Source organism: Marmota flaviventris, chromosome 2 (assembly GCF_047511675.1).
Source record: "Marmota flaviventris isolate mMarFla1 chromosome 2, mMarFla1.hap1, whole genome shotgun sequence".
Taxonomy (NCBI): domain Eukaryota; kingdom Metazoa; phylum Chordata; class Mammalia; order Rodentia; family Sciuridae; genus Marmota; species Marmota flaviventris.
In genome coordinates, this window is record NC_092499.1 from 118410610 (window position 1) to 118432937 (window position 22328).

At 36.0% G+C, this 22328-nt stretch overlaps 1 protein-coding gene across 5 annotated transcripts in view; it reads left to right on the forward strand.

Moving 5' to 3' along the window:
* The window catches only part of Neo1 (neogenin 1), a 246988-nt gene that overhangs the window by 192480 nt on the left and 32180 nt on the right, over window positions 1-22328 (forward strand). For all 5 annotated transcript variants that reach the window (XM_071608453.1, XM_071608454.1, XM_027925907.2 and 2 more), the window contains exons 12-20: window positions 40-89; window positions 1269-1416; window positions 4822-4932; window positions 6083-6277; window positions 11942-12037; window positions 14626-14849; window positions 14930-15068; window positions 17328-17435; window positions 19058-19252. In XM_071608453.1, the coding sequence (XP_071464554.1) occupies window positions 40-89; window positions 1269-1416; window positions 4822-4932; window positions 6083-6277; window positions 11942-12037; window positions 14626-14849; window positions 14930-15068; window positions 17328-17435; window positions 19058-19252 (1266 nt within the window). The remainder of the gene's footprint in view (window positions 1-39; window positions 90-1268; window positions 1417-4821; window positions 4933-6082; window positions 6278-11941; window positions 12038-14625; window positions 14850-14929; window positions 15069-17327; window positions 17436-19057; window positions 19253-22328) is intronic.

Below are 22328 nucleotides of genomic sequence, written 5' to 3' on the forward strand. Positions count from 1 at the left end.
TGTAATTAACTTTTGATTTTATTTTATTTTCTTGTTCAGTTCCCAGTGCTGCTCCTCAGAATCTATCCTTAGAAGTTAGAAATTCAAAGGTAAAACTTTGTAATTCTGCCATTCACTTTACTGGTATACTACTGAGCCTCAGGTGCTTACAGAGGGGGAGGTTACATGGGAAATCACCAGAACAATAAATGCCAATGCTATGATAATCATTTTGCTTTTTAAAAAATACTAACCAATTAAATTAGAACATAATTGAAAATACTCATAATCAAGCAAAGAAACGAAGTAACATAAATATTACATTTGCCAGTAAAGTTGGTCATAGGACCCAACTCATTTATTCCATTTAACTTTACTTTCTTTCTCTAATGCCAATGCATTTTTAGCCTTCCTGCAAATAAATTGCTATTTTTATGTAAGCTTAACATTTTCAATATTAACCAACTAAAGCCTTAGTAATGCAGCAGAAGGAAATAAATTGTTTATGATGACATGGTTCTGTAGTCCTGTGAGACAAGCCCAGTGTGAACTACAGGCAGACACATAGGTTTGATTGTGTCTGTCCATACTGTCCCTGGTCAGTTCACTACATGTAAAGCTATGCATGCCTCTCAGAGGCCCACAGCCCCTTCTAGGATCCATAGACAAATGAAATGGTCCTTTCTTAAGTACCATAGAACTCTTTCCTTCTTGAAGAAACAATCAGCTAGCCCCTTTTTGAAGAGTTTTAGATAGAAATTGTTTAACTTCAGCAATTTTGCAATGGAGACAGAAAAAAAAATCTTATACAGCCAGGGGTGGTGGTGCATGCCTGTAATTCCAGCAGCTTGGGAGACTGAGACAGGAGGATGCTAGTTTAAAGCTAGCCTCAGCAACTTAGTAAGGGCCTAAGCAACTTAGCAAAAGCCTTTCCCAAAATAAAAAGGGGCTGAGGATGTGGTCCAGTAATTAAGTGCCTCTGGTTTCAATTTCTAGTGCAAAAAAAAAAAAAATTATATCTAACAACAGTTTACTTCCTAATCAATGTGCTTCTGACCTCTTATACTTTCCCTCTGAATTTTTTTCTGGAATTTTTGACCAACATATTCATTCTGACAAAATGCCCAGAGATCACTGGTCCAGAGTGCACTACTTGAAATTATATTCTCCCCATTTTGCCACTGGAAGTTTTAAAATAAGAAGTATTTTTGAGTGGTTAATAATAAAACAGTTAGGACCAACCTTTCAATATGTTCAGTCTTTTCCCTATATAATCTTGTCTTTCCCAGAGTATTATGATTCACTGGCAGCCACCTTCTCCAGCCACACAGAATGGGCAGATTACTGGCTACAAGATTCGCTACCGAAAGGCCTCCCGAAAAAGTGATGTCACTGAAACTTTGGTTACTGGGACACAACTGTCTCAGCTGATCGAAGGTAAGCTGTTTTGCATATAGACAGAAGCTAAGAAGTAATGTCATTTTCAGACATTGAATTATATTAGTCTAAGAAGTGTTCTGAGCTGTTGGCTTACATAAATAAAAAATGGTTCCCCCAAATTTTAATAGTCACTTGATTTAATTTAATAGAAAATAGACTTGATATAATTTAATGAAAACACCTTATAGATTCCACCATTTCTTAATGGTAAAATTATGTTTGATTTTTGTTTTTTTCCTTGTATTTTCCACATTTCTTTTTTGAGTGCATATGTTGCTATTTTGTAATCTGAAAAAGTAAAACAGAATATATATAAGAATAGAAATTATTCCACTTAATCTAGTTGTAACAGAGGTTTACAAAACAATTTTTATAATAACATTGACTGCATTTATGTTTTAGTGGTCTGCAAGAATGTTTATGAATAGCTGCAGCAATGCAATAATCATATTTGCTACCATAGAATTTTTTTTAAAGTTTTTTTTTAAGAGAGGAGAGAGAGAGAGAGAATTTTTTTAATATTTATTTTTTAGTTTTCGGTGGACACAACATCTTTGTTTGTATGTGGTGCTGAGGATTGAACCCAGGCTGCATGCATGCCCGGTGAGCGCGCTACCACTTGAGCCACATCCCCAGCCCCACTACCATAGAATTTTTAGAAAATTCTGTCATGGGTAGTTTCTTTAGTATAGTTTGCCTAAGTAAGGTTTCTCTGTAGGAGGATCTTGAGAAAAAAGAAGGTGACTCTGTCTGAGCCACATGTAGTTGAGGAGGACAGAATCTAGGCATTACTAAACTAATGAAGGAGAGGGTAGGGTGGAATCTGCTCAGACCATACTCAAATCTACGACCATATTAAGCATCTCTAAAATTCCCTATCAAATAAAAACAGCTGTTCTTTTTAAGCATGGTCCAAATATTCACAAGATGAACAACATTTAATCTTCATGATCTGGTACTGGATATATAATGGTGAACAAAAACAGGGATCTTGAAATGTAACTTAAAGCTTGAAGTACTAAGGAACAATATGGATTACCAAGATCCTGTGTACTAAGATTTTTTTTTTAAATATTTTAGTTGCAGTTGGACCCAATACCTTTATTTTACTTATTTATTTTATGTGGTGCTGAAGACTGAACTCAATGCTTCGCCCATGCTAGGCGAGCGCTCTACCACTGAAACACAACCCCAGCCCCCTAAGTAATAAGTTTTATGATTATGTTTTAGCCAGAAGTAATTGTTGTGATAGTACTTAACACATTTTGTCATATCTTTAAACATGTATTATATACTTTAGTTTTGTTCTGTCAGTTACTTAGGGGTAGAGGAACTCTTGGCCTTTTTTTTTTTTTAAGAGTTCCAAGGAACCGAAAGCTGGCCCCACAACCTTTATTAACCCGACTGCTTGAAGGAGCCAAAGCTCTTGGGCTTGTGGTGATGGTTCTTGAGCTTCTTGGTCAGTGAGTGCAGGTGCTTCTATGGTACAGCAGAGCATTTGGTTATGGATGCTTCTGATCCCCAGGGAGGCTCCGTACCACCCTGGCCCCCACTAGCCTGAGCAGCCAGCCTTTCTGCCTTGGTTGCCCTATACTGATGGTCAGGCAGCACTGCATGGAGCCGGGGAAAGGGCAGCACATGCAGTTCCACCCTTGTGGCTCTTGCCTCATAGCAGAAGAAGGGGCACGTAAAAGCTGAGCCCCTTCTGCCAGGTTTCTGTGCTGCAGCACATGGGCAGAACCTCCAGAGATCCAGGCTGAGGGCCAGCTGCCCTCCCTCCTGCCCCCCAGAGTGGCTCTGGCTCCCACTTTACTTACACATTATTAGCTTGAGATTTCAAACAAACCAAAACCACAACTAGAGAAAGCTGCTTCTGGCACAAACTGGCAGTGCAGCCAGAGGTAACAGCTCACCTTTCTACGCTTATGGACCCGCTTCAAGTCCACTTTAGCTTCTCTTCTGTCCCCTGTGCTCTTCATTCTTGGGGATTTCAGCTCCTCATCCTCTTGGTCAGTCAGAAAGGCATCAGCACCATCCAGGTCCTCAGGTCCTCCTAGGTCCTTTCTGGTGAAGAGCTCCGGTGGATACATTCATTCATTCATTCATTCATTCATTTGTTTATTTATTTTTATGTGGTGATGAGGATCGGACCCCAGGCCTCATACATACTAGGCAAGTGCTCTACCACTGAGACACAATCCTAACCCATCTTGTCCTCTTTACATATACCTTTCTCTCTCATGCTATCTCTCATGTATTCTAATTCTCAAAAAGGCAGAAAATAATAATATGACTACTTCAGTTCTTTCAGGATCTTAACTGAGCCATGTCTGCTAGTAATCCAGGCTGTTATCTCATGTGTAGCCAGCTCTAGCACTTTCTGGTTCATTGTGTACAGAGATAAAGGCAGGGAAGAAAATTGACTTGGACCTAGCCATTTTATTCCTCTTTCTGTCTCTGCTGTCTTGTGGGCAAACAGATTCAAAATGGATAAAACCTTCTGTCTCTCCTTCCAAACCGTGTGCCAAGATTGGTTAACTGAGCCAGGGCATATCTTGCATCTAGGCCAAGTTACATTCTCAGTGTGTCTTTGAAATTTCTGAACTGTGATGTTTTCCAAAGATCCCAATATTTGAATATGGAGAAGCACAGTAATTTTTATGTCTTTATAAGGCCTATCACAATATCAAATTTAAGTCCTCTAAAAATGTATGCATAAATGTATGAAAAATTATATTATTAACTGTTGGCCTGTTTTGAAGAGTAGATGTTTATATATGGATCTTTGTTGTATTTAGTGCATTAGTAAATCTTATACTTTATTAACTGGTAGTAAATTAAAAGTTCTATAATAGAAAGTTTTTTTTTTCCTTCTTTTGCCTAATAAAAATACATATGGACAGTTATTTGTTGAGAAACAGATTTCTAGGCCATATTTGATGTTTAAAATTTTTCTGCTAAGGTTATAGGAGTGTTACAAGACCAGAGGTAACCTGATAGGAGTTATATCTTAACATTCTTTTCTGGGTTTTCGTTATCTTCTGAACCAGCTGACTTTGTTTCTTTGTAATAACTCTGATTATCTTTGGCCTTACATTTCTTTCTAAGAAAATTAAGGGATTCCAGTTAATGATCTCTAAGGTACCTTCAAGATCCTAAACAAAAATCTCTTATCTACTAGGATCTTTAGTCATTTTTGTTTTTTTCTCATGGGTGTGCAAGCTTCATTCAGCCTTTACTGTGAAGATGTGCACTACTGTTCTGTGTTAAACTTTATCAAGCTATGAACTGAGTTAATGGGTGAGATATTTGCTTTACTGAAAGATTATTGATCTTTTGTTTTCCAAGGCTCTTGTTTCAGCCTGTTTGTTGTTTGTTTATTTTTTGTCGTTTGGGTCTCAGGTCTTGATCGGGGGACTGAATACAATTTCCGAGTAGCTGCTTTAACAGTCAATGGTACAGGCCCGGCAACTGACTGGCTGTCTGCTGAAACATTTGAAAGTGACTTAGATGGTAAGATCAAATAATTGTCAGTACCAACACTTGCTAGGTATGAAATGTAGTCAGTGAGTCAGATTGGAAAGCCACTTTGACTTAAATCTCTGAACTTGAATGTATTATACTATTGTCATTCCTATAAAGCAGCAAGATTCCTGGAATTGATTCCCTACCCACCCCACCCCCTGCCCTAGTAGCTTTTAGAGAACTATTCCTTTAAGCTCTCTTCATGTCCGCCTGCTAGTCAGGAGCATCGAGCATCATCGTAGTAAGCTGGACTCCTCCAGCAGAAGAGAGCAAATAAAAGCATACAGATGCTTTATCTGGGTGTGTTTGTTTGTTTGTTTGTTTTTTACCACTGCCATTAAATAGTAGATGAATAATCTAAAATTTAAGGCTGAGCCACATCAATTGTACCTTTATCTGAATTGTGGTTTCCCATTTTCCTAGTTCTGGACAACTTGTCCTTTTTCTTACCTGTTTATTCAATAAATTACTTCATGTGGCTGTGTGTAGTTATGGCAGGTGTCAAACTTGGGAGACAAAAGACCTTCATTTTCTTTCCAAAACTCAATTTACTAGTTTTTAAGTTAAGGTGGTAATTTATGCCTTGAAGTAATACATGTGAAAGATATTATGAATTGCTACTCTTTAAAATCCTGTAAGTCTCCTAGCAACTGAGTCAATTTCGAATCTCAAATTCCATTTTTTCTGACCTATAGATTATTTAGGAAAGTAAATAATTGGTACCATTGCCATTATGGGTTGCTTAATCACCTAATCACAGCAGGCTTTTAATTGCTTGATGTTTTCTTTCTCTTTATACTTAGTAAAGTTTGGCAGTGGGATGTAGAGCAAAGGATGGGAAAATATTGAAAGGCAACTTATTTTTCTCTACCAGGAAGACGTTCTGAATCTTTGTCTTCCTTCCATATAATATTCCAGTATCTTGTATTTAGGTCTATTAAGGTTTTGTTTTGGATGCATTTAAAACCATAAGCCACATTTCACTATACGTTGCAGGTTCTCTTTGAACTCTTGACCCCAAATAGGGGAACACTTATCCCCAAATAGTTTGGCAGGAGGCTGAACACCATTCCCCAAAGATGGTAAAATATTCTACAGTAAAGTGGATCTCATCTTGTTTTTCTACTTTCCTTCCCAGAAACTCGTGTTCCTGAAGTGCCTAGCTCTCTTCATGTCCGCCCGCTTGTCACGAGCATTGTAGTAAGCTGGACTCCTCCAGAGAATCAGAACATTGTGGTCAGAGGTTATGCCATTGGTTATGGCATTGGCAGCCCTCATGCCCAGACTATCAAAGTGGACTATAAACAGCGCTATTACACCATTGAAAATCTGGGTATGTTTGCTGAGTAAAGGACATAATTGTGCACATTGTGTCGTTCTATTTAACTTTTTATTGCATAATAATTTTAGTTTTATAGAAAAATTACAAAACAGTACAAAGAATTCCTATATATGCTTCACACAGATTCACCAGTGTTTAACATTTAGCCACCTTTGCTTTATCCTTCTGTCTTCCTGTGTATACATATTTTTCCCCTGAACCATTTGAAAGTAAGTTGCAAACCTGAAAACTCTCCCATTAATAGTTTTGACATGCAGCTCCTAAAAATGACATTATTCTAACATAAACCCAGTTATCAAAATCAGAAAATTAACATTGAGACAAAGTCTAGAGACTTTATTCACATTTGGAACTTTTCTCACTATGCCCCTTACAACAAAAGAAAAATATCATTTTCTGGTCCGTGATCGCATCTGTTGCACTGTAGTACCAATTATTACTCTGGTGTTTCTATAGTGGTGATTTTCTGATTCCATAGTTCTTCCGTGTTTGTTCCTTAGTTTATAACAAGGAAGATCTTTCTTTTGCCTCCATGGAGAATGAATAGCCAATGGTTCCAATGTCCATTTCACACCTCCCTTCTTTCTTTAAGCACTTTCTTTTTTAAAAAAATATTTATTCTTAAGTTTTAGGTGGACACAATATCTTTATTTTACATTTATATGGTGCTGAGGATTGAACCCAGTGCCTCATGCATGCTGGGCGAGCGCTCTACCATTTAGCCAGGACCCCAGCCCCTAAGCACTTTCTTTTTGACACAGAAACATGCTCCAAACTCATCTGATATTTTCCCAGCCTCAGCCCCAGAATCAGCCATTTCTCCAAGGATCACTTTTTTCTTTTATGGAAAAATAATATTTAGAAACAAATATCTGAGCATTCTACATACTCACTAAAGTAGAAAATCCTTAAGAATATACAAAAAGTCTACTAAGATTATAAGTGAACTAATCAAGGTCACAAGATACAAAGTCAATATATAAATATAGTTATATTCCCATATACCATTAATAAACAATTAGAAATTGGAATTTAGATAATCATACCTTTACATAGCATAAAAATATGAAACAGGAATAAATTTACAAAATATGTGAATGATTTCTATACTGAAAATTAGAAAGACGTTGCTGGGAGAAATTAAAATGCCAATGAAGATGTTCATTGATGAAAAGATAGTATTACTAAGATGGATTTCTTTCCAGTGCAATCCTAAGGAAACTTCCAGTATGCTTTTTTATGGAAATTGATAAGTTGATTCAGAAACTTACATGAAAAAGCAAAGAAACAAGAATAGCTAAAATTTTTTGGAAAAAACAAAAAAGGAATCATACTACTTGATGATTTCATGATGACTTTTTGAGTCACAGTAATGGGGACAGTGTGGTATTAGTGTAAAGATAAATACTATAGATCAGTGGAACAGTGTAGAGTCCCGAAATGGATCCCTATGTATGTGGTCAGATGATTTTTGACAAACGTACTGAGATGTTCAGTGAGAAAAGGATAGTCTTTTTTGTTTGTTTAATCTTTTTAAATATACTTTTGTTTTATTTATTTGTCTTTATGTGGTGCTGAGATCAAACCCAGGGCCTCACACATGCTAGGCAAGCACTCTACCACTGAGCTACAACCCCAGCCCCAAGAAAAGGATAGTCTTTTTAACAAAAGGTGTGGAATAATTGGATATCAGTACAAGAAGGAAAAGGAACTTTGACCTTTGTCTTATACCAATCACAAAAACAGACCTAAACGTAACAGTTAAAACTATAAACCTTCTAGCTGAAAACATAGGAAAAAACTTTAATGATCTTGGGGTGGTCAAGGACCTCTTATGATGCAAAAAAGTAAATACAAGTCTAAAAATTTAATTTACTAAAAGTAAAAAAAAAATTAATAAAAGTAAATAATTTTTTAAAAGTAAATGATATCAAAAATTAATAAAATAGACTTCATCAAAATTTTAAACTTGTACTTTTGGAAAGATAAAATGAAAAGATGAGCCACAGACTTGGAGAAAATACCTGCCATTCAAATATCTGACAAAGAATTTGAGTTTACAATATATAAAAATTCTTAGAACTCCGTAAGAAAACCCAATTAAAAAAAAAGTGGATAGAAGATTTGGACTGGTACTATGCCAGTGGACAGTAAGTACATGAAAAGATGCTCAGCATCATTAATCATCAAAGAAATACACCATGATGCAGTATCACTACACATTCACTAAAGTTGACCAACAACACCAAATATCAGCAGGGATGCAGAGCTTGCTTCCATGCTTGCTATTAGAGATGTCTGATAGTATAACCACTTCATAAAATAGTTGGAGTTCTCTAATGAATTTAAGTATACAAACTAGCAATCTTAGTTATAGATATTTCATTTAAGAAATAAAAACTCCTGTCTATATAAAAGCAAACAAAACTGTTTATGGTAGCTTTACTTATAATAGCTCAAAAGGGGAAATGATACAAATTTCTACCAATTAGTAAATGATAAATTGCACTATATACAAGTGATGGAATACTACTCAGTAACTAAAAGAAATTGTCAATACACATGAACAACAGAAATGAGTCTCATAACTCTAATACGCCAATAAAAAATATGGAAAAAATTAGCCTTACAAAGATTATGCTGAGCAAAAGGTCAAACTGAAGACAGTACATCCTGTGTTATTACATTTTTATGAAATTACAAGATAAGCAAAACTGATATTGCTACCAAGCAATATCAGTGATTTTGTGAAACTGGGAGGGGTAGCAGTTAACTACAAGGACACAACTACTTGGAGTGATTTCACAGGTATGTAAATTTATCAAAACTTAATGTACAGTGAAATTGGTATATATTTTATTGTTACTCAGACCTCATGGTTGATTTTAAAGCAAGAGAATTTCAGAAATATTAATATTTCATAATAAAATTGAATTGAACTAGCTAAGTATAATTTTCCAAATTGGATTATCATTATCTTCTTTTGAAAGACTTGTCTTTTAACTCAGAATCTTCCCTGATGAAATTTTTTTTCAAATCATTGCTTTGTAAACATGTTTCCTAAGAACAACTTCAAATGGATGATAACTACTTACCTTCATCGTTTCTGTTAGAAAATAAGCAGCAACTTAATCTACTAAAAAAAAAAAAAGCCCCCCCCCCCCACAAAAGCTTTGCTGTGCAACAACAATAAAAAATATCCCTGTGATGACCAGTCTCCTACTATTTCCTTTATAAAACTGCTAAAATGAAAATCCTTTGCAATGCACTCACAGGACATGGTCCTAGACCTTCATGTGCTTTCAGTCTAAAAAGAGAACAAAAGTAAACACAAGAAATTATGAGTTTAAATTGAAACATGTTGAGGGAAGGGAGAGCTAGCAAGGCACAATAGAGCAGGGCTTGAAAGATTGATCCAGGGTGGTGTTTAAAACAAAGATAGGAAATGAAGTAAACAAGTAGACTCCAATTGAAAAGAGAATATATAGAGAAGTACCAAAAACAAAATTAACTTGGCATAAAGTAAAATAAGTTTGAACTACTTTTGTTAGATATAAGATGAATATAATGTTGAATAAGAGGAGCAAGTCAGAAGTAAAGAGGTTTACATCTTCTTCTATCAGACTAGAACCCTCCCCTGAGCTCCACATCCATACCTGCACCTAGCCAAAATTTACATTTAGTATCTTTTCCCCAAAACCTGTCAATCAATCAGCAAATTTTTAATGAGCACCAACTATTCCAGACACTGGCTAGAAATAGAGCCAAGAACCAGGCAGACGTGGTTATAGTTTAGAAATAAAATGATTAAAAAAACTAAAAGTGTTCATAATAATGAGGAAGAGAAATGGAGTGTTGCAAGCTATGTAGCTAGAGAAACTAACCACTATATGAATAGGCTTTTCTGGATATAGAGAAAGGATGAGATGGGATCCATCCAGCATTGAAACAGTGGTGGAAGAGAGCTCACAGAATGAAAAGGTGACCAGGAAAGATGGAGCACTGAGAAAGAGGGAAGAAGAGTGAGAGACAGGTAGAATCAACAAGACATGATTATTTGCTGAGAGAGGGGAAGGTGTTAATGACTGCCAGATTTCTGACTTGAATTTCAGGGTTGGTAGCATTGCCATTTGCTTAACTAGGGAACACTGAAGCAAGTCAGGTGAGGAGAGAAAGGGAAGAAGGAAGAGAGTAAGACTTGAGACATCTAAGAGGAGATGCCAAACAGTCGAAGATAGAGGTCTGATAATCACAAAGGTTGCGACTAGAGATATGTATTTGCAGTTAATCAAAACAGTTAATTAGGAAAGGCAGCAGAATACAACAGACACTAGGATGGCGATATGTAAATCAGTGGATGTGTAACCGATGTGATTCTGCAATCTGTATACGGGGTAAAAATGGGAGTTCATAACCCACTTGAATCAAAGTGTGAAATATGATATGTCAAGAACTATGTAATGTTTTGAACAACCAACAATAAAAATTTAAAAAAACAGTTAATTGGCACAAGATAATCAAAACAAATGAAAATACATAGAAAGTGGAAAGTAGATGTAGATTAAGCCTTGGAATTGTGTATCATGTTTGCTTTGCCCCTGTCCCAGTCTCAGCGAATGACATCCCTCCCTGTTTACTGTGTTGTCCAAACCACTTTTTCCTTGCCAGTCAAGTAACGAGTCTTATTGATTCCATTTGTTGTCATTTCTGTGTGACATGTAAATTTTAGTCTTTGATTCCTCCACATATTGCCCATTATCTGGAGAGTAGGTGGGTGAGTCCCAAAACAAATTAGCTATTTTAAGCTTTTGGAATAACACAGGCCATGTGAGGTATGGTCACTTTAGAACATTGCCAAACTCTGCCAGAAGTGAGTGGAATAAGTCAGTTTCTCTGTCTGGAACACTTCAATGGAATCCAGTTCTTCATTTTTGAAAGTGGGCTTTTGAAATAACCATACTAAACCTTGCCTGGATCAGGAATGTGATGAATTAGAATCTCCCTGATTTCTAACCAGTAAGAGTGAATGCCATTCCACCTATTTAATGCCCCCTCTTTTCTAAGTCTTATTAGTAGTATTTTGCATGATCCTCTAGAGAGAGTGTTTCATGCAAAATCACTTCCCAGCACACAAAACCCTGAGCCATATTTTGTCCAACCTAGAAGTCTGCATGATGACTACATAAGGTTTTGACCTTTCTGGATTTGGAAGTCCCCTAGAGTGTTGAGGACATTCAGAAGTTTATCTCCTGCTTCTCTACCTTTACTGTTCCATTCAGTGTCCTTCAGGGAAGGGAAAGAGGTTGATTTTAAGCTCCACCTATATGCTTCCAACACATGAAAATCCTATTTTCTCATTCTCATTTAAGCCCTCCACCATACAATGAATATTACTAAAACATATTAAGAGGCCAAGAGGATTCAAGTACAGATTTTACTCTTGGAATTAAATCCAAGAAGTTGACTTGGCTAGTTTCAATGTACTATGTATGCTTCCATCTGTATATCTCTAACATCCCAAAATAATCCCCTATAAAAAATTTTAGTCTTTAATTCCTCCACAGTTAAAATTGTGCATAATCATCTTTGAATTTTTTAAATTCATTAGTGGGGATTTTTAAAACTGATTTTGGCTTGTTTGTTTGAATCTCTCAGATCCAAGCTCTCACTATGTGATTACCCTGAAAGCATTTAACAACGTGGGTGAAGGCATCCCCTTGTATGAAAGTGCTGTGACCAGGCCTCACACAGGTAGGATATCCTCTCTGTCTCTCTTTGTCAGCACTTTTTACCAGTAGCTTTTGTAGAACATTGGCATGAAGCCTACTGATAGGTATTTGTGGAAGGAACATGGCAGCTTAGGTGCAGACTTCAAATGGGAAGGTAAGCTTTTAACATAGAAAGTTCTATTGATTCTTGTTTTCTTTGTTGGAAAATATTAAATTTGTTGTGTGAGTCATTCTTTGTAGATATGTGCACATCTTTAATGTGTCAGGATCTATAAATCACAGGCCTAGTTTTGAGAGAATTAAAAGTGAATTTTCATTTTTCAGGCATGTTGGTTATAGCTAAAATGAATAAAAAAAAAAAAAAACGAAAGGACCTCTGTATCTCTAAGGGAGTTATATAGATTACTAATAGTTGCAGTAAATGTATGTGATTGGTGAAGCCAACATTTGCTTTACTAGTTATCCTAGTTCATTGGGAAAATATTTTTATGGACCTTTCATATGTTTAATATTTATGTAAAAGGTATAAAGTCAGAGGCACTATCCATTTGATCAGTTATACATTAATTATAAGGAATCAAATATTCATTGTTTTAATTTGAATTACCCATTTATAAATAATGTACTTACTATAGCTATATAAAACATCTAATTTAGATTCTGAATGAGAAAGTTTATTGAAGTAAATATATTAAAATCATTCATTTTTTAAAAAGTATTGAAAACAAAAGAATTTCTTTCTAGAAATGCTTTTTTCCATTTGTTGCCCACATGTTTGACTCAGTATTGTCTGCTGTGTCTTTCAGATGCTCTGCATAATAACACAGACTTGGCAATAGTCTTTTAAAAGATCATCTCTATAACCCCCACTCCTGTTTGTTTGTTTTTTTTCCAAGCTTCTGCTTCAGACCAACATTATTACTACTTGTTTGGTAGCACTGTCCTGTCTTCTACTGTGTGCCTACAAGTTCTTCTACAAATAGTTTTAGTATTCAAGAAAAGAAAAAAATAAGGACAAAAGAGAATATTTAAATAAGTAGTCTTCTTTCTTAAATGAAATTATTTTCTTTTATGTGGCTTAAAAATAGTCTGCTGGCTAGAAACATACAAGGAAATGTTCCTAAATCATTGAACCCACTGACCTTTTTCAATAGTTAATACATATAAGAAGAAAATTTCTCTAAGAATTCTAATGATTTCTGTACCTGAAAGTGCATTTTCTGTAATAAATTATTATGTGTCCTGACAGTCTTTGAACGAAGCCCTTGACTATAATGTCTGCTGCTCCTCTGTTATTTTTAGTCTTCATTGTACAGGAAATACACACATGGAGACTATTACTTTAATATGACAATTATTCATAAGCCCTGTGTTGTTTCAGATTTTGGGTTATAGGAAGGACTAGACACCATAACTATATGGGAAACCCATTTTAAAATCTGAACTTAAAATAGTATGTATATACTTGACAAACCTAACAAAAAGTTGAGAAAGCCCAAAGGGAGCTTCTTGTATTGCCCTCTCTCATGGTCCTTGATGCTTTTCTGCTCATTCTGGCCTGGTTTGCAGCGACAGAGAATATGTGCATTACATCGACACAGCACATGAGAATAGACTTTACTTTTCTTCAGAATATTCTAATTTCTAAAGTTCATGAAAGCTGTGTAACTTGAACCCATAATAACCATAACATTTCCTTTAACTGATGGAGCTTCATCACCGAATTGTTCTCTGGCTTTGCTGTAGAATGTGTAGGCAATAGTCTGGCTTACCTTTCCTCAGGGAAGAGGAATGGCCACAAGTTCATTTTGCTTTATTCAGCTGTGAGCCATTATTGCCATATAGCCTCTAGACTCAAGATATCAGCAGGTCTGAAACTGACCCATTGGCTGACTGACATTCAGGACTAAGATTTGAGAGTAGGACCTTTACATATGGAGTGATTAGCACTGATAACTCATGTCCTCAAATTCAGCCATATTTATTGAAATCTCAAAACATACCATGAGCTGTGTGCTGCTTGTTCAGAAATTATATCCTTGATTTTAAAACCAATTTTTGTCTTTTCATGTTCTTTTTTGAACAGGAGGTAGAATTTTCAAGTAATCTTAAGAAAATTTAAAAATGTTAATATAATCACATTTTAATATGCCTATAGAATGCAGTAGTGAACATGGCTAATTACTGCTTCTCTCAACATTTTTCTACAAATTTTTCTTGAAAGAATACAGAGGAACCCAGTGTGGTGGTGCATGCCTGCAATCTCTGTTACTCAGAAGGCTGAGGAAGGAGAATGGAAAGTTAGAGACCAGCCTCAGCAACTTAGCAAGACTCTGTCTTAAAATAAAATTAAAAGGGCTGGAGGTGTATCTCCATGATCGAGAACCCTTGGATTCAGTCCCCAATATTACAAAAATTTTTTTTAAAAAATTAAAAACACAAGTGAAAATATTCTTTTGAATGAATAATGGTTATCTATTAACTCTGGATTTTCTTTCTTTTTTTCCATTTCTCATCTTTCATTCCATTAAACTCCCCTGCATTTCCCTTCTCTTTTATTTTTGTTTATGTTAAAATGCCACTTCCCTTTTTTAATTACTTTTTACCCAGACACTTCTGAAGTTGATTTATTTGTTATTAATGCTCCATACACTCCAGTGCCAGATCCCACTCCCATGATGCCACCAGTGGGAGTTCAGGCTTCCATTCTGAGTCATGACACCATAAGGATTACATGGGCGGACAACTCACTGCCCAAACATCAGAAGATTACAGACTCCCGGTACTACACAGTTCGATGGAAAACCAACATCCCTGCAAACACCAAGTACAAGGTACTGACATATTTGCTCTGGGTGAAAAAAGATAATAATTGATATTTCTAATTTTTAAGTTCCTAATTCATATTTTCCAGAATGCAAATGCAACGACTTTAAGTTACTTGGTGACTGGTTTAAAACCAAATACACTCTATGAATTCTCTGTGATGGTGACCAAAGGTCGAAGATCAAGCACATGGAGTATGACAGCACATGGGACCACCTTTGAATTAGGTATGTGTTGTCAGGACCCCCATCACATGGCAGTTCTTCTCCTTGCAAAATATAGAAGCTAATGGAAGTTCATGTTGTGCCACATTCCAATTCATGATACTTTTCATCACCTGCTTTTATTCCCCAAGGAAAGAACTAAGTATATGAAATGATATATTTACAGAACACAGTGACCAGCCAACTACCTTTGGAATAGGATTTGCTATTTCAACAGATGATTTTTTTTTTTGTCACTGCAAGAATACTAGCCAAAAGCAAGATAATATAATGCAAAATTTGCTAGATTTTAGGAATTAAGACTTGCATCCCATCCCAGGTCAACCATCTGCTGACTGTGTGATCATGAGCAAGTCATCCCATCTCTCTGAATCTCAGTTTCTTCCATTCCAAATGAGGAATTATTCTGCCTTTCCTACTTTATAGGGTAATTGTAGGGTAAAATGAGGAACAGATGGGAAAGCACGTAGTGAATCATAAAGCCTGGGGTAGATACAAAAGCTTATTGTCATTAATGCTGCTTTACTGGTAAATTAAAGTTGAAAAAATAAAGTGACATGTCCTTGACCAAACAAGTTGCAAAGCCATGCTTGTTAGAACCCAAACACTTCACTGGATGACCCAAAGCTTTCTTGAACAATTAGTGTCTTTGTAAAATGTTTTCACTGAAATATCCTTTGGGTTTTTGTTTGTAAGTCCACATGACAGAGAAGAGATAACTAAGCAAATTAAGGAGAGAGCAGATTGTCCAGGTTTGAGATTCTGTTTGCTTTTTTCTTCTTTTAGGCCTACCTTTCTACTTCCCTTTGGGCATTCCTAGCATGGAAAGTCTTTCTGTCCTATATAAGAATTAAAAAAAAAAAAAAAAAAAAACTGGCATTATAATTTCTCTACAAACTGGGTTTGGCCCTTTTGCATTGTTTCTACAGAAAAAGGAGTTGGATTTGGAGAGCTGGAAATGTAGTACATACAAGTTTAAGTAGGCCTTCAATTTGTTTTCTTCATTAATGTTTTAAGAATTTCATTTTAGTTTAATTTCAACTCATTAGCTAATAAATGAAATTTGTATTTTCCCTTAGAATATTTGCATTTCATGGACTTCCTTCCATCTTGTACTAGAATTCCTGTATTTGAAGAAGAGAAGAATAAATTTCAGATGTATTTAATTTTTTCATTTTCCTACTAGTTCATTGAATTTTCAGCTTTCACATGGAAGCATAAGAGACACAGTTTTTATTTTGTTAGTTTTTCTTTTGCATAAAAATCTTTTCATTAGAGCTGTAATCTCAATAATTGGCAGTATGCTTTTAAATGAAAAATGTCAGTTATTAAATCATTTATTCTTGAGGAAATATAGCTCTAAAAGTCATTTGTGAGAGAGAAAATTATCTTACACTTAAAAATATTCTAACAAAAGTAATACAAACCTAGGGGAAGAAAGTTATCTTGAGTAAATTATACAGCTTCTCTCATTTGGTGTCCTGACCTTTAAAATAGAAATAGAGCCACCTGTCAAGGTTGTTGTAAATATTAAGTCGTATACTGTTTATACAATACCTGGTACATAATGGGTACTTGGTACAAACATCATTTGCTTTCTCTACTTATCTTATATATCCCTGACCCCAGCCAAGATACCAGTTGTATATCCTCACAGTGTAGTGTTTCTCTTTGGTACTTTGCATATTCTCGTGTGTGTGTGTGTGTGTGTGTGTGTGTGTGTGTGTAGTTGTCAGTGGACCTTTATTTTATTTATATATGGTGCTGAGAATTCAACCCAGTGCCTCATACATACTAGGCAACCTCTCTATCACTGAGCTACATCCCCAGTCCCCTGCATATTCTTTTTTTTTTAATGTATTTCTTTTAGTTGTTGATAGAACTTTATTTTTATTTATTTATATGTGGTGCTGAGACTCAAACCCAGTGCCTCACACATGCCAGGCAAGCAGTCTACCATTGAGCTACAACCCCAGTCCTTGCATATCCTTTTTCTTTTTAACCTTTATTTTATTTGTTGTTATTTTTATGTGAGGTCAGGAATCGAACCCAGTGCCTCATGCATGCTAGGCAAGCACTCTACCACTGAGCCACAACCCCGGCCCTCTGCATATTCTTTTTAATGGAACTATTTCACAGTGAATTCTCTGAAGCCCTCAGACTTTATCTTTTTTGTCTTATACCTTTATTGTGCTTTATAAAGGAAAAATGTGAATTATATTGAAATGCATAGGAATTATTGTGAGTATTGTTATTTTGTAGTTCCTACTTCTCCACCTAAAGATGTAACAGTTGTGAGTAAAGAGGGAAAACCTAGGACCATAATTGTGAACTGGCAGCCTCCTTCAGAAGCCAATGGCAAAATTACAGGTAAGATTGCCTTACAGTGTGTTCGTCTATGCCCTTTTCTAGGCAAGTACTATGTTTTCAAGAGAAATGGGAATATGAAGTCTGGCTTGTGTGATGTGAGTCATGATGGGCCTTGAAACTAGAGAAAGGGTTTGCTGTTTTCCCCCAGTGGCACAGAAATGAGTTGCCAACTGGTAGTTCTGCCTCACACTGCCTGCAAGTCTGATGGGGTGTGTGCAGCAGACAGCCTTTGGGCATACCATTACTTTATGGATGTATTTATTTTCCTTGAGAAAGCTCTTCACTACCTGGATGACTACCTTTGATGTTGTATACTCCTACCTAATACCATCGAGTAATATTCAATAAATTTAGATTCTTTTCTTTTTACCTGGAAATCCATAAAAGCCTATTAGGCTTCTCTGCCCACCCCAGTTCTGGGGATTGAACGCTAGGGGCTCTACCACTGAATTACATCCCTAGCCTTTTTAATTTTTTGACCCAGGGTCTCATGAAATTGCCAGTAAGACTGGCCTTGAATTTGCAATCTTCCTGTCTCAGCCTCCCACATTCCTGGAATTACAAGTATACACCACCAGCCCCATTAGGCTTTAAATTCTTTTTTCCCCCAAGCCTGCTCTTTCAGGTTTCCATGCTCATACAATTAGAGTTAAAAGCTTGAATTACCATAGGCCTTTAAAGGGACCTGGAATAATTCTTTGGACTTCCAGAGGGAAACCTTCTACAGTAGAGAGGACACTATGACCTTTCTAGCTTTTTCAAGGGGTGAAGCCTGATGGGATTGGGCTGCTGATCCTTCCCTTTGGAAACTCTAATCTATGTGAATGTATGCTGAGGAACCAGAGTTTGCCTTCTGAAGTATGAGTAAGATCACTTAAGGAAATAGAAAGCATTTCTTAACACTGACCCCTTTTAACTTTCAGGAGGATATCTTCCCATAAATCCTGATCTTCACATCATTCCTTTTTTAGGTTTTGACTTTGCCTTTTCTATAAAACATGCCTGTAGTCCCACCACTCAGGAGGCTGAGGCAGGAGGATCTCAAGTTCAAAGCCAGCCTCCACAACTTAGCAAGGCCCTAAGTCATAGCAAAACCCTGTCTCAAAACATAAAAAAGGGTTAGGGACGTGGCTCAGTGGTTAAGCACCCCTGGGTTTAATCCCCAGTACAGAAGAAAAAATTAAGCATAACTTGACCTGAATTACATTTTACTTTGTCTTATAAAACCTGTACCACCACCTTGCATTTTTGTACTGTGTGGGAATGTGTGTTTGTGAGGCTTTCTGTCTTATCCATGGGGATTGCATGCCCCCTGGTGGAAGTATCCAGTGACAGTTCATTTTGGCTTCATTCAGTCAAAATTCTGGGAGGAATTAAGAAGAGGTTGCTGCCCATCTGCCTGGAGTTTTTCTACTAGAAGATCACTTTGATGTGAGACAAAATAGCATGTCAAGCCATCATTGTTTGCAAAACTACATTATTTTTATTGTTAGGCACTTGAGGAGGGTGAACTATTCAGATAGTATAGTATAATTTGCAATGATATAATAGACTTTTTTATTTCCTGATTATGAAAAGAAAAATAGAAATGAGACTTTTTCCCCATTAACTTCTTTGGACAGGTTATATCATATATTACAGTACAGATGTGAATGCAGAGATACATGATTGGGTTATTGAGCCTGTTGTGGGAAACAGGCTGACTCACCAGATTCAAGAGTTAACACTTGACACACCGTACTACTTCAAAATCCAGGCCCGGAATTCAAAGGGCATGGGGCCCATGTCTGAAGCTGTCCAGTTCAGAACACCTAAAGGTAAACCTCCTTGATCTGAGGGTTTTGGTATGTCTGTTTATTGGGGCTATGCTTACACATAACACTTCAGCATATAGAGACTATGAGTAATATGAGAAGTTCTAATGATGAGCTTATCGGCCACAGTGTGGAAATTTATCCCAAAAGATCCCTTACCCACCCACTAACCACCAAATCAGTTCTCCCCAGGGATACTGACCTAACTGTATCATATACAGGGTAACTTTGGCTCCAGAATATTTGGGAAAGATGAATTTCAGTGATTTAAAAGTTTTTCCCAGTTAAATCAGATGTGATTCTTTTGGTTCCCATATAACATGTTATTCTGATGAATGGTTCTTAAAAGGCTTATTTGTGTACCTTTGTAGAGAACAAGAGACTAAACGTGACCTTAAGATAAGAAAACGATACAGTATTGGAACTGAGTAAGCTTAGGCTAATAAAATTTAGTTGGGGACTAAAAAAATGGAAATAACAAAAATATGGATATCTTTTCTGTTAGCAGTAGAAACAAGAATGTTTGGAAGCTTGTGGAAATTTTATTTTTTTCCTTTAAAACTTTGTCTGTCCCATCTTCAAAGCTTTTGATCCTTGCTCTTGTTTTTTCTTCCCCTGTGCTTGGCCTGTTAGCGGACTCCTCTGATAAAATGCCTAATGATCAAGGTAAATGAGTAGATGGCCTCTTCTTTGCTTTTCTCTTTCATTACATATTATGAGCTTTTGTTATTCTTCTTTTTTCTTGAAAATAAATACCATGTGTTAAAAACCACATGTTTATTGGCCAAGTGGAGTTGAGTCCAGGTTTATGGTACTTGGGGTATTTGAAAAGCTGGGGAATTTACTTAACAGTTAAATAGACTGCCAGAAAAAAAAAAATATTGAGTTAAATAAACTGAGTCCTGCAACTGTATGAGATTGGCCTTTGGTGTAGGTCAGATTTTCCTCCTCGAATACTGAGATTTTGAAGTTGTGTAACAATCAGATACCACTTTCCAGTTTGCATCATCTAGAATTATTAATGTCTCTAAATAAAAAGTTGTTGTCAAAGTAATACCGTGGGTCCTCCCACTAATAAACGACAAATTTATCCTACTAATATCATATAATTAGTTACCCATGACCTAGAGTGTTTTATTGTGTTACAATGAGTTGATTCAGAGCTATTTTCCATTTCTTCTCAATGTATCTGATAATTTTAAAAGAGGATTAAAAACTATTTAATATGGAAATTTAGGAAGCATGGGCTTTAATGTCACCTTTTATCAGCACTCTTCACTATAATTGCCATTTTAGAAGGACAGCTGTTCTTTGTGATTTTTTTCTCTCTAAGAAGTCAACTAAAGCTATATTTCCATACTGAGAAAGAGCACTGAAAGTAAATTAATAATTTACTCCTGTGGTTTAAGAATAGTTATTGTAAATAGAGGTCTTTGGATCTTGGTTAATGCATGAAGAATCAGAACTTGAGGTATTGAGTTTCATGGCTTTGGACTTGTGTTTGTGTTTAGTGCGTCTTTTGCTGTTTATTAGGGAAATTGGAAACATACTTTTTGGGGAGACTGCAAATATACTTTTTTGTGTGTGTAAGCACAGAATATAAAAATAATCATATATGCACAGAATATAAATATGTGTTCTTTGTTCTCTCACTCACTTGATAGCCAGAGTACAATTCTTATCTGTACCTCACTTCTGCTAGTTAAAATTCTTTACCTATTGGAATTTTTGGTGCTAGGTTCATCCTTGAAATTTTTTGTTCATAATTTAAAAGAAAAGATTGGATAATAGGGGAATGTAAACCAACCAATTTATTGGCAAAAGGTATTCTTCAGTAATTATTTACATGATACAGTGCTGTGAATAATTAGGCTTAAACATAGCCTTCCTGATGACCCAATACATTGAAAAGTGCTAAGCCATCTCTGCCAACTAGGCTTTATCAGAGTGAAAAGCACTGAATTTTTGTCATACATTGTGTGCCATTTGGGAGAAATTATGGCATCAACAGTAAAGTAGTTAAGTGTAGGAAATGGAAAGAGGATCAGGGACTGAGTTAGACTCTAGAATACACCATTTTGGATATCCAAGAAGTTCTGTCACTTTCTTTTGGGGCTTTTCAGCTTCTGGAATCATAGTAAATATTGTTTTAGTCTCTAGGTTTATTCTGTTAAATTAACTACTTATAGACAACTTTAGATTTGTATTTCTTTTGTTTCCTTAAAGTCTGATAATTTATAGAAGGACTTTACATTAGCTCTAATCTATTGCAGAAACATCTAGTTTATGCACTTCTGGTCAAGCTTTATTTATAGAAATAACTCTGATTTATGTGTTTGCTAAAATTCTTTGCTCTCTGCCTCTGTAAAGGGAAAGATCGTATTCTGTGTATTCTTCCATGAAATTTCATTATGCTTGTAATAATAATGGTTAACATTTATTGAACAGTTGTATTACTAAATATCAGGCAATTTTAAGTATATTTTATGGTATTAAATTTCTATTTAATCCTCACAAAAGTTTTGTGAAGTGTAGATACCATTATTATCCCTGTTTATAATAAGGAAACTGAGGCACATAGAGAATATTTAAATCATTTGCCCAAAAAGTTATATATGATGGAGCCAGTGTTCAAGTGCAGTTGCTTAAGCACTAGACTGTATTAACTACAAGGAGCAGAATTTTGCTTTGTAGTTCTTTCAGTCCTCTTTTCAAGTGGAGCATGATACTGCTTTCTGGCCATAACTTTGGATTGAGGGATACCTTTGCCTTATTGGAGACAGGCTCCTTGGCATTTGCTTTACCCAAGCAGCTTTTACAAATATGAAGAACAAGGTTCGAGACCAAGACTAAGCATTTAAAAAAAAAAACGGATATTTGCATTTTCTGAGTCTTCCTGCTGGGGTGGCCCCAACCCTGAAGTCAGCAGCATCACTTTCTATGCCCAAAGATGATTGATTAGGAGCTAATATGAACAGAGAGAAAACTGTTTTTGCTATCTTTGGATATTTAGGTAAGAACAGGAACTAAGGACCCAGTTTAAACCTCCGCCTATCTTCTGCCCTGCTTAGGCCAACTT